The 17,544-nt window shown below is 66.2% G+C and overlaps 3 protein-coding genes across 3 annotated transcripts; 2 read left to right on the forward strand and 1 right to left on the reverse strand.

The window, feature by feature from the left end:
• Positions 1-70: 70 nt before the first annotated feature.
• On the forward strand, positions 71-7,480 carry GAS8 (growth arrest specific 8). The gene is made up of 11 exons (XM_065641090.1): positions 71-112; positions 626-718; positions 1,871-2,068; positions 2,257-2,463; positions 2,777-2,831; positions 3,438-3,643; positions 3,901-4,068; positions 4,395-4,481; positions 5,432-5,641; positions 6,861-6,926; positions 7,009-7,480. The coding sequence occupies exons 1-11, from the start codon at positions 110-112 to the stop codon at positions 7,156-7,158; spliced, it is 1,443 nt and encodes a 480-aa protein (XP_065497162.1). The 5' UTR covers positions 71-109; the 3' UTR covers positions 7,159-7,480.
• Positions 7,481-7,579: 99 nt separating this feature from the next.
• On the reverse strand, positions 7,580-8,442 carry LOC135992210 (5-hydroxyisourate hydrolase-like). The gene is made up of 3 exons (XM_065641215.1): positions 8,216-8,442; positions 7,922-8,057; positions 7,580-7,714 (listed from the first exon to the last, which is right to left on the reverse strand). Exons 1-3 carry the CDS (start codon positions 8,344-8,346, stop codon positions 7,625-7,627), a joined length of 357 nt encoding a protein of 118 aa, XP_065497287.1. The 5' UTR covers positions 8,347-8,442; the 3' UTR covers positions 7,580-7,624.
• A 3,070-nt stretch (positions 8,443-11,512) lies between these two features.
• Positions 11,513-17,501, forward strand: LOC135991909 (B-cadherin-like). Its single transcript, XM_065640758.1, has 15 exons — positions 11,513-11,657; positions 13,792-13,970; positions 14,046-14,156; positions 14,299-14,454; positions 14,559-14,703; positions 14,804-14,979; positions 15,060-15,188; positions 15,286-15,471; positions 15,542-15,786; positions 15,870-16,012; positions 16,208-16,432; positions 16,530-16,748; positions 16,847-16,977; positions 17,057-17,203; positions 17,289-17,501. Exons 1-15 carry the CDS (start codon positions 11,513-11,515, stop codon positions 17,499-17,501), a joined length of 2,550 nt encoding a protein of 849 aa, XP_065496830.1.
• Positions 17,502-17,544: the final 43 nt, after the last annotated feature.

Here is a 17,544-nt window from a genome sequence, read left to right on the forward strand (position 1 = left end):
TTGCCAGGGCGGGGCCCCGCGTTGCTAGGGGGCGTGTCCTGCTGCCGCGCTCCTCTCGCGAGAGCCGCGCGCCCGTTGCCTGGAGACGGCGGCGCCGGGGGCAGCGGCCATGGTGAGAGCGGGGCTCGGGCGGGGGGAACCGCGGCCGGCGCTGGGCAGAGAGCCCGGGGCGGCTGGGGGCCCTGGGCTTGTTGCTGAAGGGGCCCTGGAGCCGGGGTTGCGAGCGGAGGGGGCGGGGTGGCCCCGCCCGGCTGGTTCCTGGGGAGGGAGGCCCGCGGGTGCGGGGGCTCCGGCCTGTCCCTCTCTCGGGGAGCCCCTTGTCGCCGTGCCCAGCGCTGCGGGACCCCCGTGAGGCAGGACTCGGGGTGCGCGCTGGAGGCTTCACCGCGGAGCTGAGCCGGCAGCGGCTGGACATGAGCTAAGCGTGTGTGGGGACCTCAGAGGGTTCCCGGCCCCTCCGTGGGGACGCCGGCTCCGTCACCCAGCGCTCCCTGTCCCCCTGCTCGTGTCCCCGCCGGGAGAGCAGGTCGGTGGGCTGGGCTGGCACCGGAGCTCTGGGTGCCACAGCTTCCTCTTGGCACCGGAGCCACACGCACAGCTCATGTATTTTGTTTTCTTTCCTTAGGCGCCCAAAAAGAAAGCGGGAAAAAAAGGGAAAGGGAGCAAAGCTTCAGCAGTGCCCGATGTCTTGTCCCCAGAGGAGATGAGCAAAGAACAGGTGAGAGACACCCCCGGCCCCCAGCCCACCCCTGGGAGGATGCTGCTTGCAAGGGCGGTGCTGAGGGACCTCTGCTCAGTGCCTGGCTCTGGGGACAACAGGTGGCCGAGGGTGACAGGGACAAGCGATCGGGGTTCATTTCACTGCCTGACACCTGTCTGGGCTGTGTGTGGGGTTCTCACTGTTCCTGGAAGGAGCAGCCCCCTCATCCCACCCTCACTTCCATTGATCCAGGGTGCCCTGCTCGCCAGCCCTGTGTCCTCGCTGTCTTCTCCCCGACGCCGGCAGCTGGCTCAGCTGGGTGATGGCTCAGCCTGGAGCTCTGTGACTGCAGCTGCCGTGCTCTCAGCCATGTTGCTGCAGGGGCAGGAGGCTCCTGTGGGCACAGGGAGGGCGAGCAGAGGTGGAAGGTGCAGCCACTGCCCCTCGGTTGCCCCAAGTCCTGCTTGTTTAGCTGGGCGTCCTCCAAACAGAGGAGGAGATGGTTCTTGCCTGGGGACCTCAGTTCTGGGATAAGATCTTGTGCATCTCAGTGCCAGCAGTGTGCCCAGGTGGCCAGAAAGGCCAATGGCATCCTGGCTGGTACCAGCACTGGTGTGGCCAGCAGGCCCAGGGCAGTGACCGTCCCTGTGCTGGGCACTGGGGAGGGCAAACCTCAAATCCTGGCGTCAGTTTTGCATCCCTCAGGCTAAGAAAGCCCTTGAGATGCTGGAGCGAGTTGAGAGAAGGGAACAGAGCTGGGGAAGGGGCTGGAGCACAAATGTGATGGGAGCAGCTGAGGGCCCTGGGGGGTTCAGCCTGGAGAACAAGAGCTGAAGGGAGACCTTCTGATCTCTGAACTGCCTGAAAGGAGCTTGGAGCCAGGGGGGGTCGGAACAAGCGACAGGACAAGAGGAAACGGCCTCAAGTTGCAGCAAGGGAGGTTGAGGTTGGATTTTGGGAACGATTTCTTCCCCAAAGGGCTATGGGGCATTGGAACAGGCTGCCCAGGGCAGTGGTGGAGTCACCATCCCTGGAGGGGTTGAACAGACCAGAGATGAGGTTCTCAGCGACATAGTTTGGTGGTAGTCTCGGCATTTTTGGGTTAATGACTGGACTCGATGATCTTAAAGGTCTCTCCCTCCTCCCTGGCTCTTCCCCTTGGCTTTGCAGCTGGAGGCGCACGTTGTGCGTCTCCGGGAGGAGCTGGACCGAGAACGGGAAGAGCGCAACTATTTCCAGCTGGAGCGTGACAGGACTCACGCCTGTTGGGAGATCACCCGCCGGCAGCTGGAGGAGAAGAAAGCAGAGCTGCGGAACAAGGACCGGGAGATGGAGGAGGCGGAGGAGCGGCATCAAGTGGAGATCAAGGTGGGAGAGGAGAAGACTAAAGGTGTTGTGAGCGCCCCAAGCTCCGGGTGAGCCTTGGGCAGCTCTGAGGAGGAGAGGGAAGAGGAGGAAGAGCTGGGCAAGATGCAAACCAGGAGCATCTCAGCCAATATCCCAGCTCTGGATGTCTCATGCTGGAGCCCCTCACCTAGTCTGTGGTTTGTCTTTAGGTTTACAAGCAGAAGGTGAAGCACTTGCTGTACGAACACCAGGAAAACCTCAGCGACCTAAAGGTGGAGGGCACCCTGTCCATGAAGCGGGCCCAGCAGGATCACTGGGCCCAGGAGATGGAGCTGCGCAAGGACATGCGCTCCTTGAAAGTGGAGCTGAAGGAGCAGGAGCTGGCCAACGAGGTGGTGGTGAAAAACATGCGCCTGGTACGTCCCTGGCTGGGCTGGAGCTGCGGACGAGGTGCCTCCGCTGCAGAGGGAGGTGGTGGGGCCGCAGGCTGTGCCCTCCCAGCCCTGGTGTGCGGCAGGAACAGGACAAGGGCTTCTTGGGGCAGGTCCTGTGAACCCCTCCCACAGCAGGGAGCTGCAAGAGCAGCTGGAGGGCCTGTGAGCTGCCGTTTGCATGGATGATGTGGGGTTGGTGCCATGGTGGCACCCAGGGAGCAGGAGGGACTCCCCTGGGATGCGGCTGGCACAGGATTTGGTTGTCTGCATCTAAAACGTAGCTTCTCTCTGACAGAAACAAGAGGAAGAGATCACCCGGCTGTGCAACGACTTTGAGAGACAAGTGAAAGGTCAGGACATGCGTGTAACTCCTGTGCGAGCTCCTTTTGTCAGTGCACCAGGGAAGGCTCCGCCGAGCTCTGCTGCGCTGCCAGGCTCCCTAGCAGGGCCTTGAGCAGAAAGGAGGCCAGTTTTCCCCCAGTTCTGGCTGGTTTTCCCCCGGTTCTGGCTGGTTTTCCCCCAGTTCTTGCTCCCCTGTGCTCTGGGGCTGCCAGACCTTCAGCACTGTGTGAATGGAAGAAGGCCGGGTGCCCATGGTGCGGGGTGCAGGCAGGGTGCTGTCGCTGCTGCAGGCCATACAGCTGAGCGTGGTGGAGCTCTTGCAGAGCCCTCGCTCCCGTCTCCTCCTTGGGGGACATCTCAGGTTCTCCTGGGCTGACTGGGAATGTTTAGCATCTCCATGCCCTCTTTCCAAGGATGCTATTTCTGGGCTCTGCTCTCCAGGGTCACAGTGTGGCTGCTCCGCATGCTGGTGGCAGCTGCAGTGACGCTGCTAATGAGCGTCTTGTCCTTGAGTAATGCAGCAGTGGCACACACCGGGCGGCGCTGGCTCAGGGAGCTGCAGGGCATTGCGCGGGGTCTCCCCGAGGTCCTCACAGCCCCTGTGCCCTCCCCAGAGATCGAGGCCAAGTACAACAAGAAGATGCAAGTTCTGCGGGACGAGCTTGACTTGCGGAGGAAGACGGAGATCCACGAAGTGGAGGAGAGGAAGAACAGCCAGATCAGCGAGCTGATGAGGAACCATGAGAAGGCCTTCAGTGACATCAAGAACTACTACAACGACATCACCCTCAAAAACCTGGCACTTATCACCTTGCTGAAGGTACTGCCTGTCCCCCTGCCTGGCCTGCAGTGTCACCCTGCCACCAAGGGACCGATCCTGTGAGGATTTCACCCAGATCTGGCCATTTCCCGGGTGGGTGTTGCTGCTCTCTGGAGGGTTGTACATCGTTACATGAGCTCCTGAGCGCAGGGAGGTGCATCTTGCTGGGCCAGCCCTGGAAGGGCGTCTGGGCGGTGTGGGAAGCTCTGAGGAGCTGGGCAGCCCCCAAGAGTTGACACTCGTGTTCTCAAGCGCAGGAGCAGATGGAGGAGATGAAGAAGAGGGAGACTAAGCTGGAAAAGGAGAAGGCGGATGCGCTGCTCCAGAACAAGCAGCTGAAGGAGTCCCTGCAGCACACCCAGGAGCAGGTGTTCGAGCTGCAGAAGAAGTTGGCCCACTACGACATGGACAAGGAGGCCCTGAAGGTGAGTGGCCAGCCCTGGCCTTTCCCAAGTCACCCTGGATTTTTCCTGGAGGGAGTTGCTTGGCAATGACCTCTGTCGCTCAGTGAAGTCCTCCAGTCCTTTCCAGCTCAGCCAGGTGTTAGTGAGATCTCGGTGGGACTCCCAGGACTCTGGCAGTGGGGAACCAGAGCAGCCCCCACTGCAGAGGGAGAGGGAGCTGCTGTGGGTGCTGCCTGGCCTGGCATTTCTCATCCATATCTCCTTGCTGGTCACTCTCCTCGCCAAAACATGTCCCCTGCCCCTCTCAGAGAAACCCCTGCTCCTTAACTGTCCCCTCCCTCTTGCAGCATGCAAAAGGCCATCTGAAAGTCAGCCAGAAGGAACTGAAGGATCTTCAGTGGGAACACGAAGTGCTGGAGCAGAGGTTCAGTAAGGTGAGCGCTGCTGGTGGCTCTGGGTGCCCCCCACACCCTGTCCCCTCTGCAGAGCAGGCGACACAGCAGAGGCTGTGCTTAGCCGAGGGCTTTCCGCAGCCCTAATCCCGAGCTGTGCGATAACTGCCGCTTCCCACAAAGCTTCTCCCAGCATTGGCCTCTCCCATGGTCAGCAGACAGGCCTGACCTTGTACTTTGCTAAGCAATCGTGCACGCTCCAGCGGTCCCCTCCCAACCTGCCAAGGCCTGGCCGCAGCATTGGCTCAGGGACAGAGAGATTGTCACGGGACACCACCCCAGTGTGGAGCTCCTTCCCTCCTTCTGCCAGCATTCGGGGGCCGCTCCCCCCGCGTGCCGTGGGGGGATGAGCCCTCTCGAGTGAGTTCTCCCCCACTCAGCCTCTTCCCCCACCAGCTAACCCAGATAAATCTACTGAGGCAAGAAGAGAGCTCATTTGCAATTCGTAGAAATCCCCAGAAATATGAACATTGATCTGAGGCCTCGTTAACAATCCATCATTAAGGCAGCAACATATTCAGTGCATTCAGAAATAGGCTGTGGAGAAGAGAATGTGTCCTAATTAGGACACTTATTAACTAGCTGTGAGCCAGGGATTCCTGCCAGCTGCCAGCAGGAGAGCAGAGACCCCGTGTGCTGCAGGGCCCTCTCCGAGGTCTCAATTAGTGCTGCAGCGAGCTTGTCAGCCCGTTCTGCTGTCAGGGGTGTCCTGGGGAGCAGGAAGCAGAAGTGCAGGTGCTGAGGAGGTGCCAGCCATGGCAGGAGGGAGGGAAGTTCTGCTCTGGCTCCTGCCTTCCCCGCGGCCTGCAGGAGCTGCCGGGAGCAGCCGGGCTGTGGCTGGAGCTGCCGGACCTGTTTGCCACCAGCCCCGGGTGGCCGTGGGCCCCGGGGGTCCCGTGGGCAGTGTGGGGACATTCTGTCTTTGGGAGCAGGTGCAGGCGGAGCGAGATGAGCTCTACCAGAAGTTCACCAAAGCCATTAACGAGGTGCAGCAGAAAACAGGCTTCAAGAACCTGCTCCTGGAGCACAAGTTGAAAGGACTCCTCGGTGTCCTGGAGAAGAAGGAGGTGGAGCTCAGCGAGGCCTTTGCAGCCTCCAACCTCGACCCGGGTGCCCTCTCCTTGGTCTCGAACAAGCTGGAGGTGTGCTGCTGTGGGCCCTGCAAAGGCTGGTTTTGGGGGGCAGAGGTTGCTCTGGGGGGAGCACAGACCTCGGAGCCTGCGGGTCCCCGTCTCACATGGCTGTAGCTGCCATGTCACTCATTCCAGACACTCCCAGGGCCACGTGCGGTGCCTCAGGGCATGCCGGCTCTCCCGCGAGAGCAGAGCGTGTGGGTGGCAGCTTGGCACTGATCTGTCCCTCAGGTGGGACGTGTTTCGAGGAGGATGGCCCCAGGCTGAGCAGCGCTCACCAGCTCTGTGCTGCGAGCAGCTGGCTGCGTGCGGGGACCCTCGGTGACCTGGGGTGCTCTGCGCACGGGGAGTCACAGCTGTGGAGCCTCGCCGAACCTCGCCTGGCCTCCCCAGCTGCAGAGACAGCACGGGCGGCTTCCCCAGGGCTCTGCAGTGTCTGCCGTGCTAAAAATATGTATGCAGAAAGCCTTAGCGTGGTGTCTCACAGACCCACATTCTTGGAGCCTGCTGCAGCCGTAACCGGAGAAGCAGCACTTGCTCCAGGTTGGGTTGACACACGGGGGACATTGGTTCCATGCTCAGTGAGGCCACCACCCCAGGGCCCTCCTGCTCATGCTGCACATGCCTGTCCCCTCCCAGGTCTCCTCTGGGTGGGTGGCAGTGAAGCTCGCAGACACCCCCTTGCCAAGGTGTCCTGGGGACGTGCACGGCAGTGGCTGTAGGATGGGGCAGCGGATGTGTCACCTACTAGCAGGTGCCACCGCAGCAGGAAGCAAAACACATTCCTGGGAAGGCGTCATGGCGTCGAGCTCTCCCGCAGCTGCTGGGATCCCAAAATTCCTCTGCCCGGCTGCCTCCGGCATCTTCTTGGGGACTCTCTCCCTGTAATTCCCCCAGTGCCGCCACGGCAGGGCGGTGCTGCCGGAGCAGGTGCTGCCGTCACCCCCCTTTGCAGCGGGGCTGACGGTGGCGGCTGGTGCTTGTGGTGTTGGTCCAGGAGGTCCCTGTCCCTGGCCTCTGCCTGGGGGTGGCTGTCCCCGGGGCTGCCGGCTGAAGGGGACAGGCAGGGGGGTGGCAGCCTGCCAAGCCGTGCTGCCAGCTGCTCCACTGGAGCCAGGCCGCTTTGCAGCTCCTCCGTGCAGGCAGGAGCGGCACAGCAGAGCATGGCACAGCCGGAGTGCCGCCGGGGCCAGGCAGCGGCTGCCTGACGCGCTGTGTCACTTTGCAGGACGTGCTCAGTTCCAAGAATGCCACCATCAAGGACCTGCAGCTCCAGCTGGCCCGGGTCTGCAAGGTGAGGGACAGGGCTGGGGGGTTCTTGGGTGGTGGCTGTGGCTCAGGGGGTGCAAACGGGACCTTCTGCCCTTGTCTTGCAGGCGCACAATGACATGCTGCAGACGTTCCAGGCGAAGCTGACGGACTTTGGGATCCCCCTGGACAACCTGGGCTTCAAGCCGCTGGCCAGCCCAGTGCTGGGGCAGGTGCTGGGACAGGGCCCCGCGGGGCTGGTGGCGGTGCCCACCTGAGCAGGGACCTGCAGGGAACGGGGCTGTGCCCCCTGCCTGCTCTGTGCCATTAAATAGCACCCTCCCAAGCCTTCTGGAGGATATGGACGACCCTCTCCCTCCTCCCTGAGGGGCTTTCCTCTGGGGCAGCCCCCCACTCCTGCTGCAGGGGAGGCTGGCCACAGGCAGCTGCCAGCTGGGTCAGCTGTGACCAAGCAGTGCCCAGCGTGGCACAGGACTACGGCACAGCCAGAGGGCTCCCGGCATCCCACCCGCTGGCCCCAGCAGGAGCAGGGCCCCCCCGGGCCCCCCTGCCCATGCTGCCCCCAGGGTTCCCCTCCTTTCCCCCTCCAGAAGCCGTGTGTACACTGGCCCCAGGAAGGTGATTTTTTTTGAGACAAATGGTGCTGTTTGAAGCCTTTAATGGTGTCAGTGCCGTAGTTCCCCCCCGGTGCCTTGTGTCCCTGGGGGAGGACACTCCTGTCCCCTAACTGCCCCGGTACGTGGTGTAGGAGTAGGGGCTGATCAGCAGCGGGACATGCAGCTTCCGTGCCGGGTCCGTGATGGTGAAGACAACCTGGGGGAGAGCGAGGGGCAGCAGCCGGGGTTCAGTGAGCCAGAGCCGGGCTGGGGGGTGCTCAGAGCAGCACTGGCAGCACTGCAGGAGGGAGCAGGCAGCTCCCCCAAGCCCGGCCATAGCACCCGGACTCTGCTCTGGTCCTGCTGTGGCTTTGGCCACAGCCAGCTCCCATGTCACCCATCCCCTGCTCCCCGCACTCTGTACCTCCACAAAGGGGTAGAAGCTGGTCTGCCCCAGGCCCTGCCAGTACGCCGCCGTCTCAAAGCGCAGCTTGTAGGTGCCGGCCCTGGCCTCTCCCGCAGCCAGGAGGGGCTGGCAGCGCCCATCCTCGTTGGTCCACCTGCAAGCGGGAGCGAGTTCTGCCGTGGTGGCTGTCCCAGCCCTGCAGTGGTGGCTGTCCCCAGGGCGCAGGCTGGGCAGCCTCTCCTGGCCGCCACCTGGCTCTGGGGACACAGGAAGCAGCATCCCCTGCCCGGTGGCTGCCCCTGGCTCTCTTACCTCTGCACCACCTCCGTCCACTGCCCTGGCTCCTGCAGCTGGGCCAAGCGGATGGCGAGGCCGGCTGCCGGCAGCCCCGTGGCCGTGTTCAGCACGTGGGTGGTCAGGGAGCCTTTCAGTGTCCCAGACATGCCGCTGGCCTGAGGTGGAGGAGTAAGCGAGGCTGAGACGCGTGCCGCCGGGCTCCACGCTCGTCCTGGTGGGCCACAGCGTGGCGGCACTGGCTGGCCCGGACCCAGGGAGGAAGCAGCTCCATATCTTTTCCCCTTCCCTGCCCGTGGTGTCACGTGTGGGCAGACGTTAACCCTGCAAGTGCTCCAGAGCTGCCCAGGGCCAGGGGCCACTTCCCATCGCTGGGTGGGAGCATGACCCAGGGACTGGTCCTGCGGCTCTGGGGCTGCTGCCGGCCAGGCAGGGCTGGGCTGCCTGCCTGGAGCGGGACGGGCTCCTGCTGCCGTCCTGGCACCGGCTCTGGGCCTCGACTACCGGATGAAGAGGGGACACTGGAGAGGCACAACTACAACAAGGGTGCCCGGCTGCTTACCTGGCTCTCCTCCACCCTGCTCAGGCAGGATAATACCGCACAAAATGCCATCCCCTGACCTGGATGCCTGTCCTGGCACCGCAGCCTCTCCCCACGGAGCTGGCAAGGCTGGATGCTGCTATCCCAGTGTGGGGCTGCGGCAGCACCGGGCGCTCCTCCCCGGCTGGGCTGAGCCAGTGTGGGTGGCTTCCCCCTGGGAGGTGCACCTGGGAGCCCTGCCGGCACCCAGGCTCCGGCAGCACCGCGGCCCTGGGGCTGGTGGACCAGAGCCCAGCAGGGCATTGGGGCACCGGGCCAGGAGGAGCCGCGGCAGAGCTGCCATCCCAGCCTGGAAAGTGCCTGGAGTGCGTCAGTGCCGCAGCAGCTGGGCATGTGGTGGGGGCTGCCAGGAGCAGGCAGCGGCTTCACCATGGCCTCCCCCTGCCCGTCTGCTGCCGGGGGGCACAGGGGTGGGCTCAGTGCCTCACCTGCACTTTGATGCAGGCAGTGGCGGTGGCCTGCAGCCCGGAACCTTCCGAGTTGACAGCCTGGATCTCCAGGGTGTATTCTGGGACAGCCTGCAGTGAGAGACAGCGTCACCCTCAAATGGGGGGCGAGAACCAGACTAGGCATGTGGGGGGGTGATGGGCCATGCCCAAGGCTCACCTGTGCCACCAGCCCTGCCGCTGCCACAGAAATCACCCCAGTGCTGCCGTTGATGGCAAACATGTGGGGCTGGGGCTGGTCTGGCGTCTGGCGCAGGATGGAGTAGACCACGACCCCATTGCTGGAGCTCATGGCGCCATCGGCGTTCGTGGCCACCACCTGCAGCACGGGGGTGCCTGGGGTGGGTGGTTATTGGTGACATCTCCCCCGTCTCTCTGCTACCACCCTGGTTCTGCCTCCTGCTCAGCAGCATCAGTCTCACCCAGCTCAGCCCCCTCCAGCACGGTGCTGCAAAAAACCGACTGGGTGAAGATGGGCCGGTTTTCATTCTGGTCCGTCACGGTGATGACGATCTCCATGGGGTCCTCCACGGGCTGCCCGTTGGCTGACACGGCGTGGGAGAAGAGCTGCCAGAGGCACCATCAGCCCTCGTGTGTCCCTGGGGACTGTCCCCTCCCCACCCTGGTTCCCCACTCACCACGTATTTATCGATCTGCTCCCGGTCCAGCGGCTTCGTCACCTCCAGCCACCCTGTCTCGCGCTCGATGGTGAAGACGCCCACGGGGGGAGAGTCTGCCCCCTGCCCCGTGATGCTGTAGAAAACCTTGGTCTCCTTGTCCTTGTTGGATTTGATCTGGCGATGGGGCACAGGGGGGTTAGAGGGGTTGTGGTGCCCCAGGGACCCCCCTGCCCTGTGCCTCGTCCCCACAGGGCCACGTACCTGCACCAGCTTCTTGGGGAAGGGCCCCCGCTCATTCTCGGGGTAGTTGATGGGGGGGATGACCCAGTCCCTCTTCTGCCGCTGGAGCCCATGGGTGCCCTCGGGGAAGGCCAGCACCCCCTGCAGGACAGAGAGCGGGGCTGAGGGGCCACGGAGCTTTGCCCAGGGGCTGGGGGGGCTGTCCCGCTGCCTCCGGCACCGCAGACAGATGTGGGGACGGTCCTACCGGCAGGAGGAGGAAGAAGAGGAAGGTGAAACTGGAGGGCGACATGGCTCCGGCTGCCCTGGCTGGGACCTTCCCTGTGGCTGCCGTGACCTTGGCCGAGTCCTGCCAGGACGGCTGAGTGCCAGCCCGCGGGTGCCAGGATGTGCAGGGGGGGCCCAGCTGCCACCACCAGCCTGAGGGGACCAGCACGGGGCCAGCGGACAAGATGCTGCTCCAGGCTGGGGGGTGACGGATCCCAGGAGCCCAGAGGGGCCACAGGACACCCCACCGCAGCAGGGCTGGGGTGTGCACATGGCCCCACCCCAATGTCCCTCTTCACTCCGGGGGTCCCATGCACCCAAACTCGAGAGGGGGCTTCGGGCCCCCCAGGCCCCCCAGGCATCCCTCACCAGCAGCCCGATGCACTGTGGAGTGCTGAGGACACCCCGAGGAGCTGAGCCCCTTCCATTGAACCCTCGTAGCCCCCACCCCCAGCATGGTGCCACCCCCAGGTGATGCTCGGGACCGGCCGGGCCCCCCCGGGTGCTGGGGAGGGAGTAGCATTGCGGCTGATGCCCGATGGGACCCCCCAGGGCGGAGAGCACCCCGAACCCTGCGGCAGAGTGGGCCGGGGGTGCTGGGGGAGCCCCCGCCGCAGGGTGCCAGGTCGCCGGATGTGGGAGGTCCCCGGGGGTCCCCAAGAGCCGCAGCTCGGTCCCGAGCGGGGGTACAGGTCGCACCGGGGGGCGCTCAGCCCCGGTGTGGGGCCGGTACCGGGGCCGGGGGAGCCCCCGGGACGGAGGAGTGTGGGGTTATCGCTGAGGTACCGGGGTGCCCGGGGGCACCCGGAGGTACCGGAGGCACATGGAAGGACACACGGCGATATCGGGAAGGCGCCCGGAGATCCCGGGATGCCCGGGCGGTGTCTCCGGGGCCGCGCGGAGTTACCGGAGAAGCAGCGGCGGGGGCCGGAGGCACCGGGGGCGCAGCACGGAAGAACCGGGGGTTCTGGGGGGGTAACCGAGGGACCGGGGTCGCTCTCCGGGGCGGGCCGGGGCGGGGCGGTACCTGCGCGGCCGCCGCCTCACCTGGAGCGGCGCGTTGCAGCGGGCGGGGCGGGGCGCGGCGGGCGGCGACCGGAGCGGCGGCGGCGGCGGCAGCGGCAGCGGCAGCGGACGGGCCATGCGGCAGCCGCGCTCCGGGCTCTGCCCGCTCTTCATCCTCCTCCTCCTCCTGCCGCTCCTGCCGGCGGCCGCCGCGCTCGCCGCTCCCCCGGCCCGGCCGTGCGTCCCCCCGGGGCTGCGCCGCGGGCCGCTCCCGGCACCAGGTAAGCGGCGCCGTCGGGGCGCGGCTCCTCCCGGCCCCCCGGGACCCTTGGGATGCGCAGTGGGGGCACCGGCCGTGCGGGGACCGGGGTTACTATCGGGTGCGGGATCGGGATTGCGATCGGGATCGGGTCCGGGGCGCCGCTGGGGCGGGCGGGCCGTGCCCTCGGGTGCGGGCCGGGCTGGGGGCGGCGGGGGGGTCCCACCTCGCTGCGGTGGTCGGCCCCACTCTGCCCCCTGGCTTGTGGGGCTGGATCTGGGATTGGGTGTGCCCGCCGGACCGTGGGGCTGGGTCCTGGGGAGGGATGTGGGGCCGGCTGTGCCCCCCCGGGCTATGGGGTCTGTGCTTTTCAGGGAGAGCTGGTACTGCCCCGGGTGTGGGGCTGGCAGGGATCCGGGGCATGGGGCGAGCCGTTCACTGGGTGTGAGGCTGAGCTGTGGGGCTGGCCAGGCTCCTGTGTTATAGGGCTGTGGGGCTGGGCCATGGAGCTGCCCCTTCCTAAGACTGGGCCGTGGGGCTGGCGGTGCTCCCCCAGCAGCGGGGCTGGGCCGTGGGGCTGGCGGTGCCCCAAGCAGCAGGGCTGGCAATGCCCAGCCTGCCTGTCTGGCCCCACTGGGGATGGTGGCGGCTGATGCTGGCGCCTGCGGTCCAGCCGTGGGGCACCCGTCAGGGTAGGGCTGGATCCCCGCAGGGTGGGTGCCTGGCGCCGGGCTGGCGATGGGGCTGGGTGCCCCAGGGCCACCTTCTCCAGCCGTGGGCAGGAGCGGGTGCCGTGGGCTGCAGAGTCCAGCTGGCCTGGCCCGAGGCTGGGCAGGGGCTTGGTGCCGCTCTTGGCCCAGTGCCGGTGATGCCCTGGGGCTGGGGCAGTATGTGTTGCATGGGCCTGTTTGCCCCATTTGCTCGGCAACGTCCTGGGGGTGCAGGGCTGCTCGGGAACCGCAGCCAGAGCCAGCGCTCGCCTAATGGCCGCGAAGCACTAAAAGCTCTTCCCGGCCCTAAGTGCTCTCACTGTGCCGGGAGAGGCCCTGACCTTCGGATGCCACATTCCGCTGCTTTGGCCGAGCCCACCAGGAGCTCCTGCCAGGCTGCGGGATGGAGCTGGGCTCTGCCAGGACCCCGCGCGGGCAGGGGCTGGGGTCCGGCCACACCGCTGCAAAACCCTCAAAACCCCCCTCCTGTGGGCAGCACGTGGCCCTGACACCAGCGGTGCAGCTCCACCGGACACAGTGCCACGGGGGCTCTGCATGGGGGGACCCCGAGGGCACAGCGGGGTTTGGCCCCCCAAGGGGGCTGGAGCAAGGCTGCGGACCCGGACCCCCCTGTGCCGCCCAGCCTTTGGTGGGGAGCAGGGCTGGGGGGTCCCCACGGCGGGTGCTGGGGGCTCCCTATGGTGGGTGTTTGGGGCTCCCCGTGGCTCCTTGTGCCCCAGCCCCACTTGCTGGCATGGCTGGGTCCCTTCCGGCCCTGCTGATGTCCCTTATCAAGGCCATCGCGGCTGGGAGGGGCCCTCAGTGCTGCCCTCCAGGCACGGCTGCTGCACCCAGCATGGGACAAGGGACCCCACCATCGCCCCGGGGTTCGCTCCCCATCACAATATGGGGCAGCCGTGGGACACAGCTCATCTTAGCCCACTCCACATTCCCCCTGCTCCTGCAACCCCCCAGCCCCGCTCCCCATCCCCTCCCGGCTCTCGTGGCCCCTTGCTGCCGGCAGAGCTGGTTTAGCTCCACTAATCCCCTAATCCTGTGCCCGGCTGGGGGTGCAGGGAGCTGGGCCATGTCCAGCGCGGGGGATGCAGCGTGGTCCTGGGCGGGGGGCCCGTGCTGTGCCCCATGTCCTGGCCATGGGGGGCTGGGAGCCTGCTGGAGGGCGACACACTGGGTGGGGGCTCTGGGAGCCCCGAGGGGGGTGACACACCAGGTGGGAGGCTGGAGCAGGGCCCTGCCTGCCCAGGAATTTCCCGTCATCAATGAAACAAAAGCCGAAACCTCCGCGCTCCTGTGCTGCTCCCGGCATCCCCTGCCTGACCTGATCTGCCTCGGGAGGCTGGGGGGGTCGCAGGGTCCTGGGGCTGCTGCCTTGAGGGGCTGGGAGACAGGTCCCCCCGGCCACCCTGACCCTGTGCCCTCCCGCAGCGAGCTCCGGAGGCTGCGTGGGGCCGTACAGGTCCGAGGAGCCCGATGTTGGGGTGCAGGAGGACGGGGGACCTGTGCGGCTGCTGGGCGTGGGCAGGGTGCTTGCTGGCCGCCACCGGGATGCCACCGGTCAGCCAGACCCTGCCCCTGTCCCCGTGCGGACCAGGCGCTCCCCCCAGGTAACGCTGCCCATCTGCCCCCTCCCCATCCCCTGACCCCCCACTGGCTGCACACTCACACAACCTGTCCCGCAGGAGCTCCCCGGGGCTCGTGCCGCTCCCAGGAGGCGGAAGAGGGACTGGGTGATCCCCCCTATCAAGGTTCCTGAAAATGAGAGGGGCCCCTTCCCCAAAAAGCTGGTTCAGGTATGCGGGAGGTCGGTCTGGGTGGGGGCTGGGGCTGAGCATGGCTGCGCACGTCGAGGGTGGGAGAGATGCTGGTGGTGGCCATTCCCCTGCATCGGGGCTGGGGGTGCAGGGGGACTGAATCCCCCATGTCTCCTCCCAGATCAAATCCAACCGGGACAAAGACACCAAGATCTTCTACAGCATCACGGGGCAAGGGGCAGATGCCCCCCCTGAGGGCGTCTTCACCATCGAGAAGGAGTCGGGCTGGATGAAGGTGACGCAGCCACTGGACAGGGAGCGCATCGACAAGTACCATGTAGGTCCCTGCCACCATGTGCCACGGTGTGCCATGGTGTGCTGGTGTGCCGTGGTGTGCCAGTGTGCCATGCCGGCCCCCCAGCTCACCCCTCCGCCCTCCAGCTCTTCTCACACGCTGTGTCTGAGAATGGCAAACCGGTGGAGGAGCCGATGGAGATCATAGTGACAGTGACGGACCAGAATGACAACAAGCCCCAGTTCACGCAGGAGATCTTCAGGGGCTCCGTGCCCGAGGGCGCTTTGCCAGGTAGGACCCTGTGCCGCGTCCCTTGGGGAGAGCCCTGGGACCGTCCCTATGGGGGACGTGGGTGCCCGTCTCCCCGCTCACTGGGATGTCCTGTCCCCAGGCACCTCCGTGATGCAGGTGACCGCCACGGACGCGGACGACGCGGTGGAGACCTACAATGGCGTCATCGCCTACTCCATCCTCAGCCAGGAGCCACGGGAGCCCCATCCCCACATGTTCACCGTCAACAGGGCCACTGGCACCCTCAGCGTCATCGCCAGCGGCCTCGACCGGGAGGTGGGCCTGCAGCACTGCGGGGGGGTCGGCCCTGGGCCTGGGTGAGACTGACGCTGTGTCTGTCTGTCTGTCCACCACAGCGCGTGCGGGAGTACACGCTGACCGTGCAGGCGGCCGACCTGGACGGCGAGGGGCTGACCACGACGGCACTGGCCGTGATCGAGATCGCGGATGTCAATGACAATGCCCCTGAGTTTGACCCCAAAACGGTAATGTGGGGCGCCCCCAGTGGGACCCTCTCCCCGTGGGATGGGGCCAGGCCAGTGCCCGGCGGGCTACGGCACTGACGGTGCTGCACACCCGCAGTACGAGGCGGCCGTGCCGGAGAATGCGGCCGGGCGGGAGGTGGCCCGGCTGGCTGTCACTGACCTGGACGAGCTGAACACGCCAGCGTGGCAAGCTGTGTACTCCATCCTGCGCGGCAACGAGGGGGGAGCCTTCGCCATCGCCACCAACCCCGCCAGCAATGAGGGCGTCCTCCGCACCGCCAAGGTAGGTGTCCCCTCCACGTCCCCCCTTGCCACCCGCAGCAGGGTGCTGCCCGTACCCTCCCTTCTCCCAGGGTCTGGACTACGAGGCCAAGAAGCAGTTCGTGCTCCACGTGGCCGTGACCAACGAGGCCCCCTTCGCCGTGAAGCTGCCCACGGCCACTGCCACGGTGACGGTCAATGTGGAGGACATCAACGAGGCGCCTGTATTTGAGCCACCGGTGCAGCTGGCCCGGGTGCCGGAGGACGTGCCGCCGGGGCAGACTCTCACCTCCTGTACTGCACAGGACCCCGACACGGCCCAGGGGCAGAGGATCAAGTGAGCAGGGATGGGGTTGAGGTCGAGGTCTGGGGGGGTCCCCGTTGCCCCCCACTGCAGCACCAGCTCCCCTCTGCCCCCAGGTACCTGGTGGGGCACGACCCGGCGGGCTGGCTGGCCGTGCACCCTGAGAACGGCCTCGTGACGGCACGGGACCACCTGGACCGCGAGTCGCCCTTCGCCAAGAACAGCACCTACGCTGCCGTGCTGCTGGCGGTGGACGACGGTGAGGGCCATGAAAGGGGCCATTGTTCCTGCCATCCCGCATGAGGGACATGTGCTGCCGGCACCAGGAACCACGTCCCAGCTCCGGCACGGAGCGGTGCCAGGACTGCCTGTCCCCACTCCTGCTCGGGGCATCCCCGTCCCCGTGAGGGTCCTGGTTTTGGGGTCCCCCCTCCAGCATCGCTCCCCTCCACAGGCTCACCGCCCGCCACAGGCACCGGCACCCTCCTCCTCACCCTGCTCGACGTGAATGACCATGGCCCTGAGGCCGAGCCCCGGGACATCACCGTTTGCAACCATAGCCCCCAGCCCCAGGTCCTCACCATCACCGACAGGGACCTGCCCCCCAACACCAGCCCCTTCCGCGCTGAGCTCAGCCACGGCTCGGGAGAGAGCTGGGCTGTGGAGGTCGGTGACAAAGGTAATGCCGGGGGGATGCTCAGCGCGACGTGGGCTGCGCTGCGGTGGCATTACTGGTGCACACCGAGATGGGTCACCCACGATGCCGGTTTGTGCAGATGACACCGTCACCCTGCGGCTGATGGCACCGCTGGAGCCGGAGCTCTACAGCGTCTACCTGCGGCTCTTTGACCGGCCGGGCAAAGCCCAGCTCACCGTCATCACTGCGCGGGTCTGCGACTGTGAGGGGCCGGTGCAGAGCTGTCCCCAGAGACCCCAGCCCGCCACCGGCCTGCCCTTCGTCCTTGCTGCCCTTGGCGCCCTCCTGGCTTTGCTGCGTGAGTGGGGGGTCCTGGGGTCCCGGTGCTGAGGGGTTGCACCCCACATGGGGCAGAGAAGGGGGACATGTCCCCACCAATGCTGGTGCTCCCCACAGTCATCCTGCTGCTGCTGTTGCTCTTTGTGAGGAGGAGGAAAGTGACGAAGGAGCCGCTGCTGCTGCCCGAGGATGACACACGGGACAACATCTTTTACTACGGGGAGGAGGGCGGCGGGGAGGAGGACCAGGTGGGTGTGCTGGGGGGCTGGGGGGGTGGTGCCAGTGCAGGCAGCCTGACCCTGCCCTTCTCCATCATGTCCCCCCCAGGACTACGACCTGCGGCAGCTGCACCGGGGCCTGGACGCCCGCCCTGACGTGCTGCTCCGCAACGACGTGGCCCCCACCCTCCTGCCGGCCCCTCAGTACCAGCCCCGTCCCGCCAACCCCGACGACATCGGCACCTTCATCGAGGAGGTGAGACCTGACCCCGGCCATGCAGGTACCATTGGGGTGTCCCCAGCACGGGAGGGAACAGGCACTGACCCCTCTGCTCCCCCAGAACCTGAAAGCGGCCGACACAGACCCCACGGCCCCCCCCTACGACTCGCTGCTGGTGTTCGACTACGAGGGCAGCGGCTCGGAGGCCGCCTCGCTCAGCTCCCTCAATTCCTCCGACTCTGACCGCGACCAGGACTATGACTACCTCAGCGACTGGGGCAGCCGCTTCAAGAAGCTGGCAGAGCTCTATGGTGGGGGAGAGGAGGACGATTAGGATCCCCCAGCCCCGCTGCCCCCCTGCCCCCTGCCTTACCGCT

This window comes from Caloenas nicobarica, chromosome 9, assembly GCF_036013445.1.
Source record: "Caloenas nicobarica isolate bCalNic1 chromosome 9, bCalNic1.hap1, whole genome shotgun sequence".
In the NCBI taxonomy this organism is placed as follows: Eukaryota; Metazoa; Chordata; class Aves; order Columbiformes; family Columbidae; genus Caloenas; species Caloenas nicobarica.

Bases quoted from the DNA above. Each gene is read 5' to 3' on its own strand.
- LOC135991909 (XM_065640758.1), top strand. From the start codon at position 11,513: ATGCGGCAGCCGCGCTCCGGGCTCTGCCCGCTCTTCATCCTCCTCCTC. The intron at 11,658-13,791 runs GTAAGCGGCGCC...GCCCTCCCGCAG, and splicing joins CGGGCCGCTCCCGGCACCAG to CGAGCTCCGGAGGCTGCGTG. The intron at 16,749-16,846 runs GTGAGTGGGGGG...TGCTCCCCACAG, and splicing joins CGCCCTCCTGGCTTTGCTGC to TCATCCTGCTGCTGCTGTTG.
- LOC135992210 (XM_065641215.1), bottom strand. From the start codon at position 8,346: ATGTCTGGGACACTGAAAGGCTCCCTGACCACCCACGTGCTGAACACG. The intron at 8,058-8,215 runs GTAAGAGAGCCA...TCCCGCTTGCAG, and splicing joins TGGACGGAGGTGGTGCAGAG to GTGGACCAACGAGGATGGGC. The intron at 7,715-7,921 runs GTACAGAGTGCG...GCTCTCCCCCAG, and splicing joins GCTTCTACCCCTTTGTGGAG to GTTGTCTTCACCATCACGGA.
- GAS8 (XM_065641090.1), top strand. The intron at 2,464-2,776 runs GTACGTCCCTGG...TCTCTCTGACAG, and splicing joins TGGTGAAAAACATGCGCCTG to AAACAAGAGGAAGAGATCAC. The intron at 6,927-7,008 runs GTGAGGGACAGG...CTTGTCTTGCAG, and splicing joins AGCTGGCCCGGGTCTGCAAG to GCGCACAATGACATGCTGCA.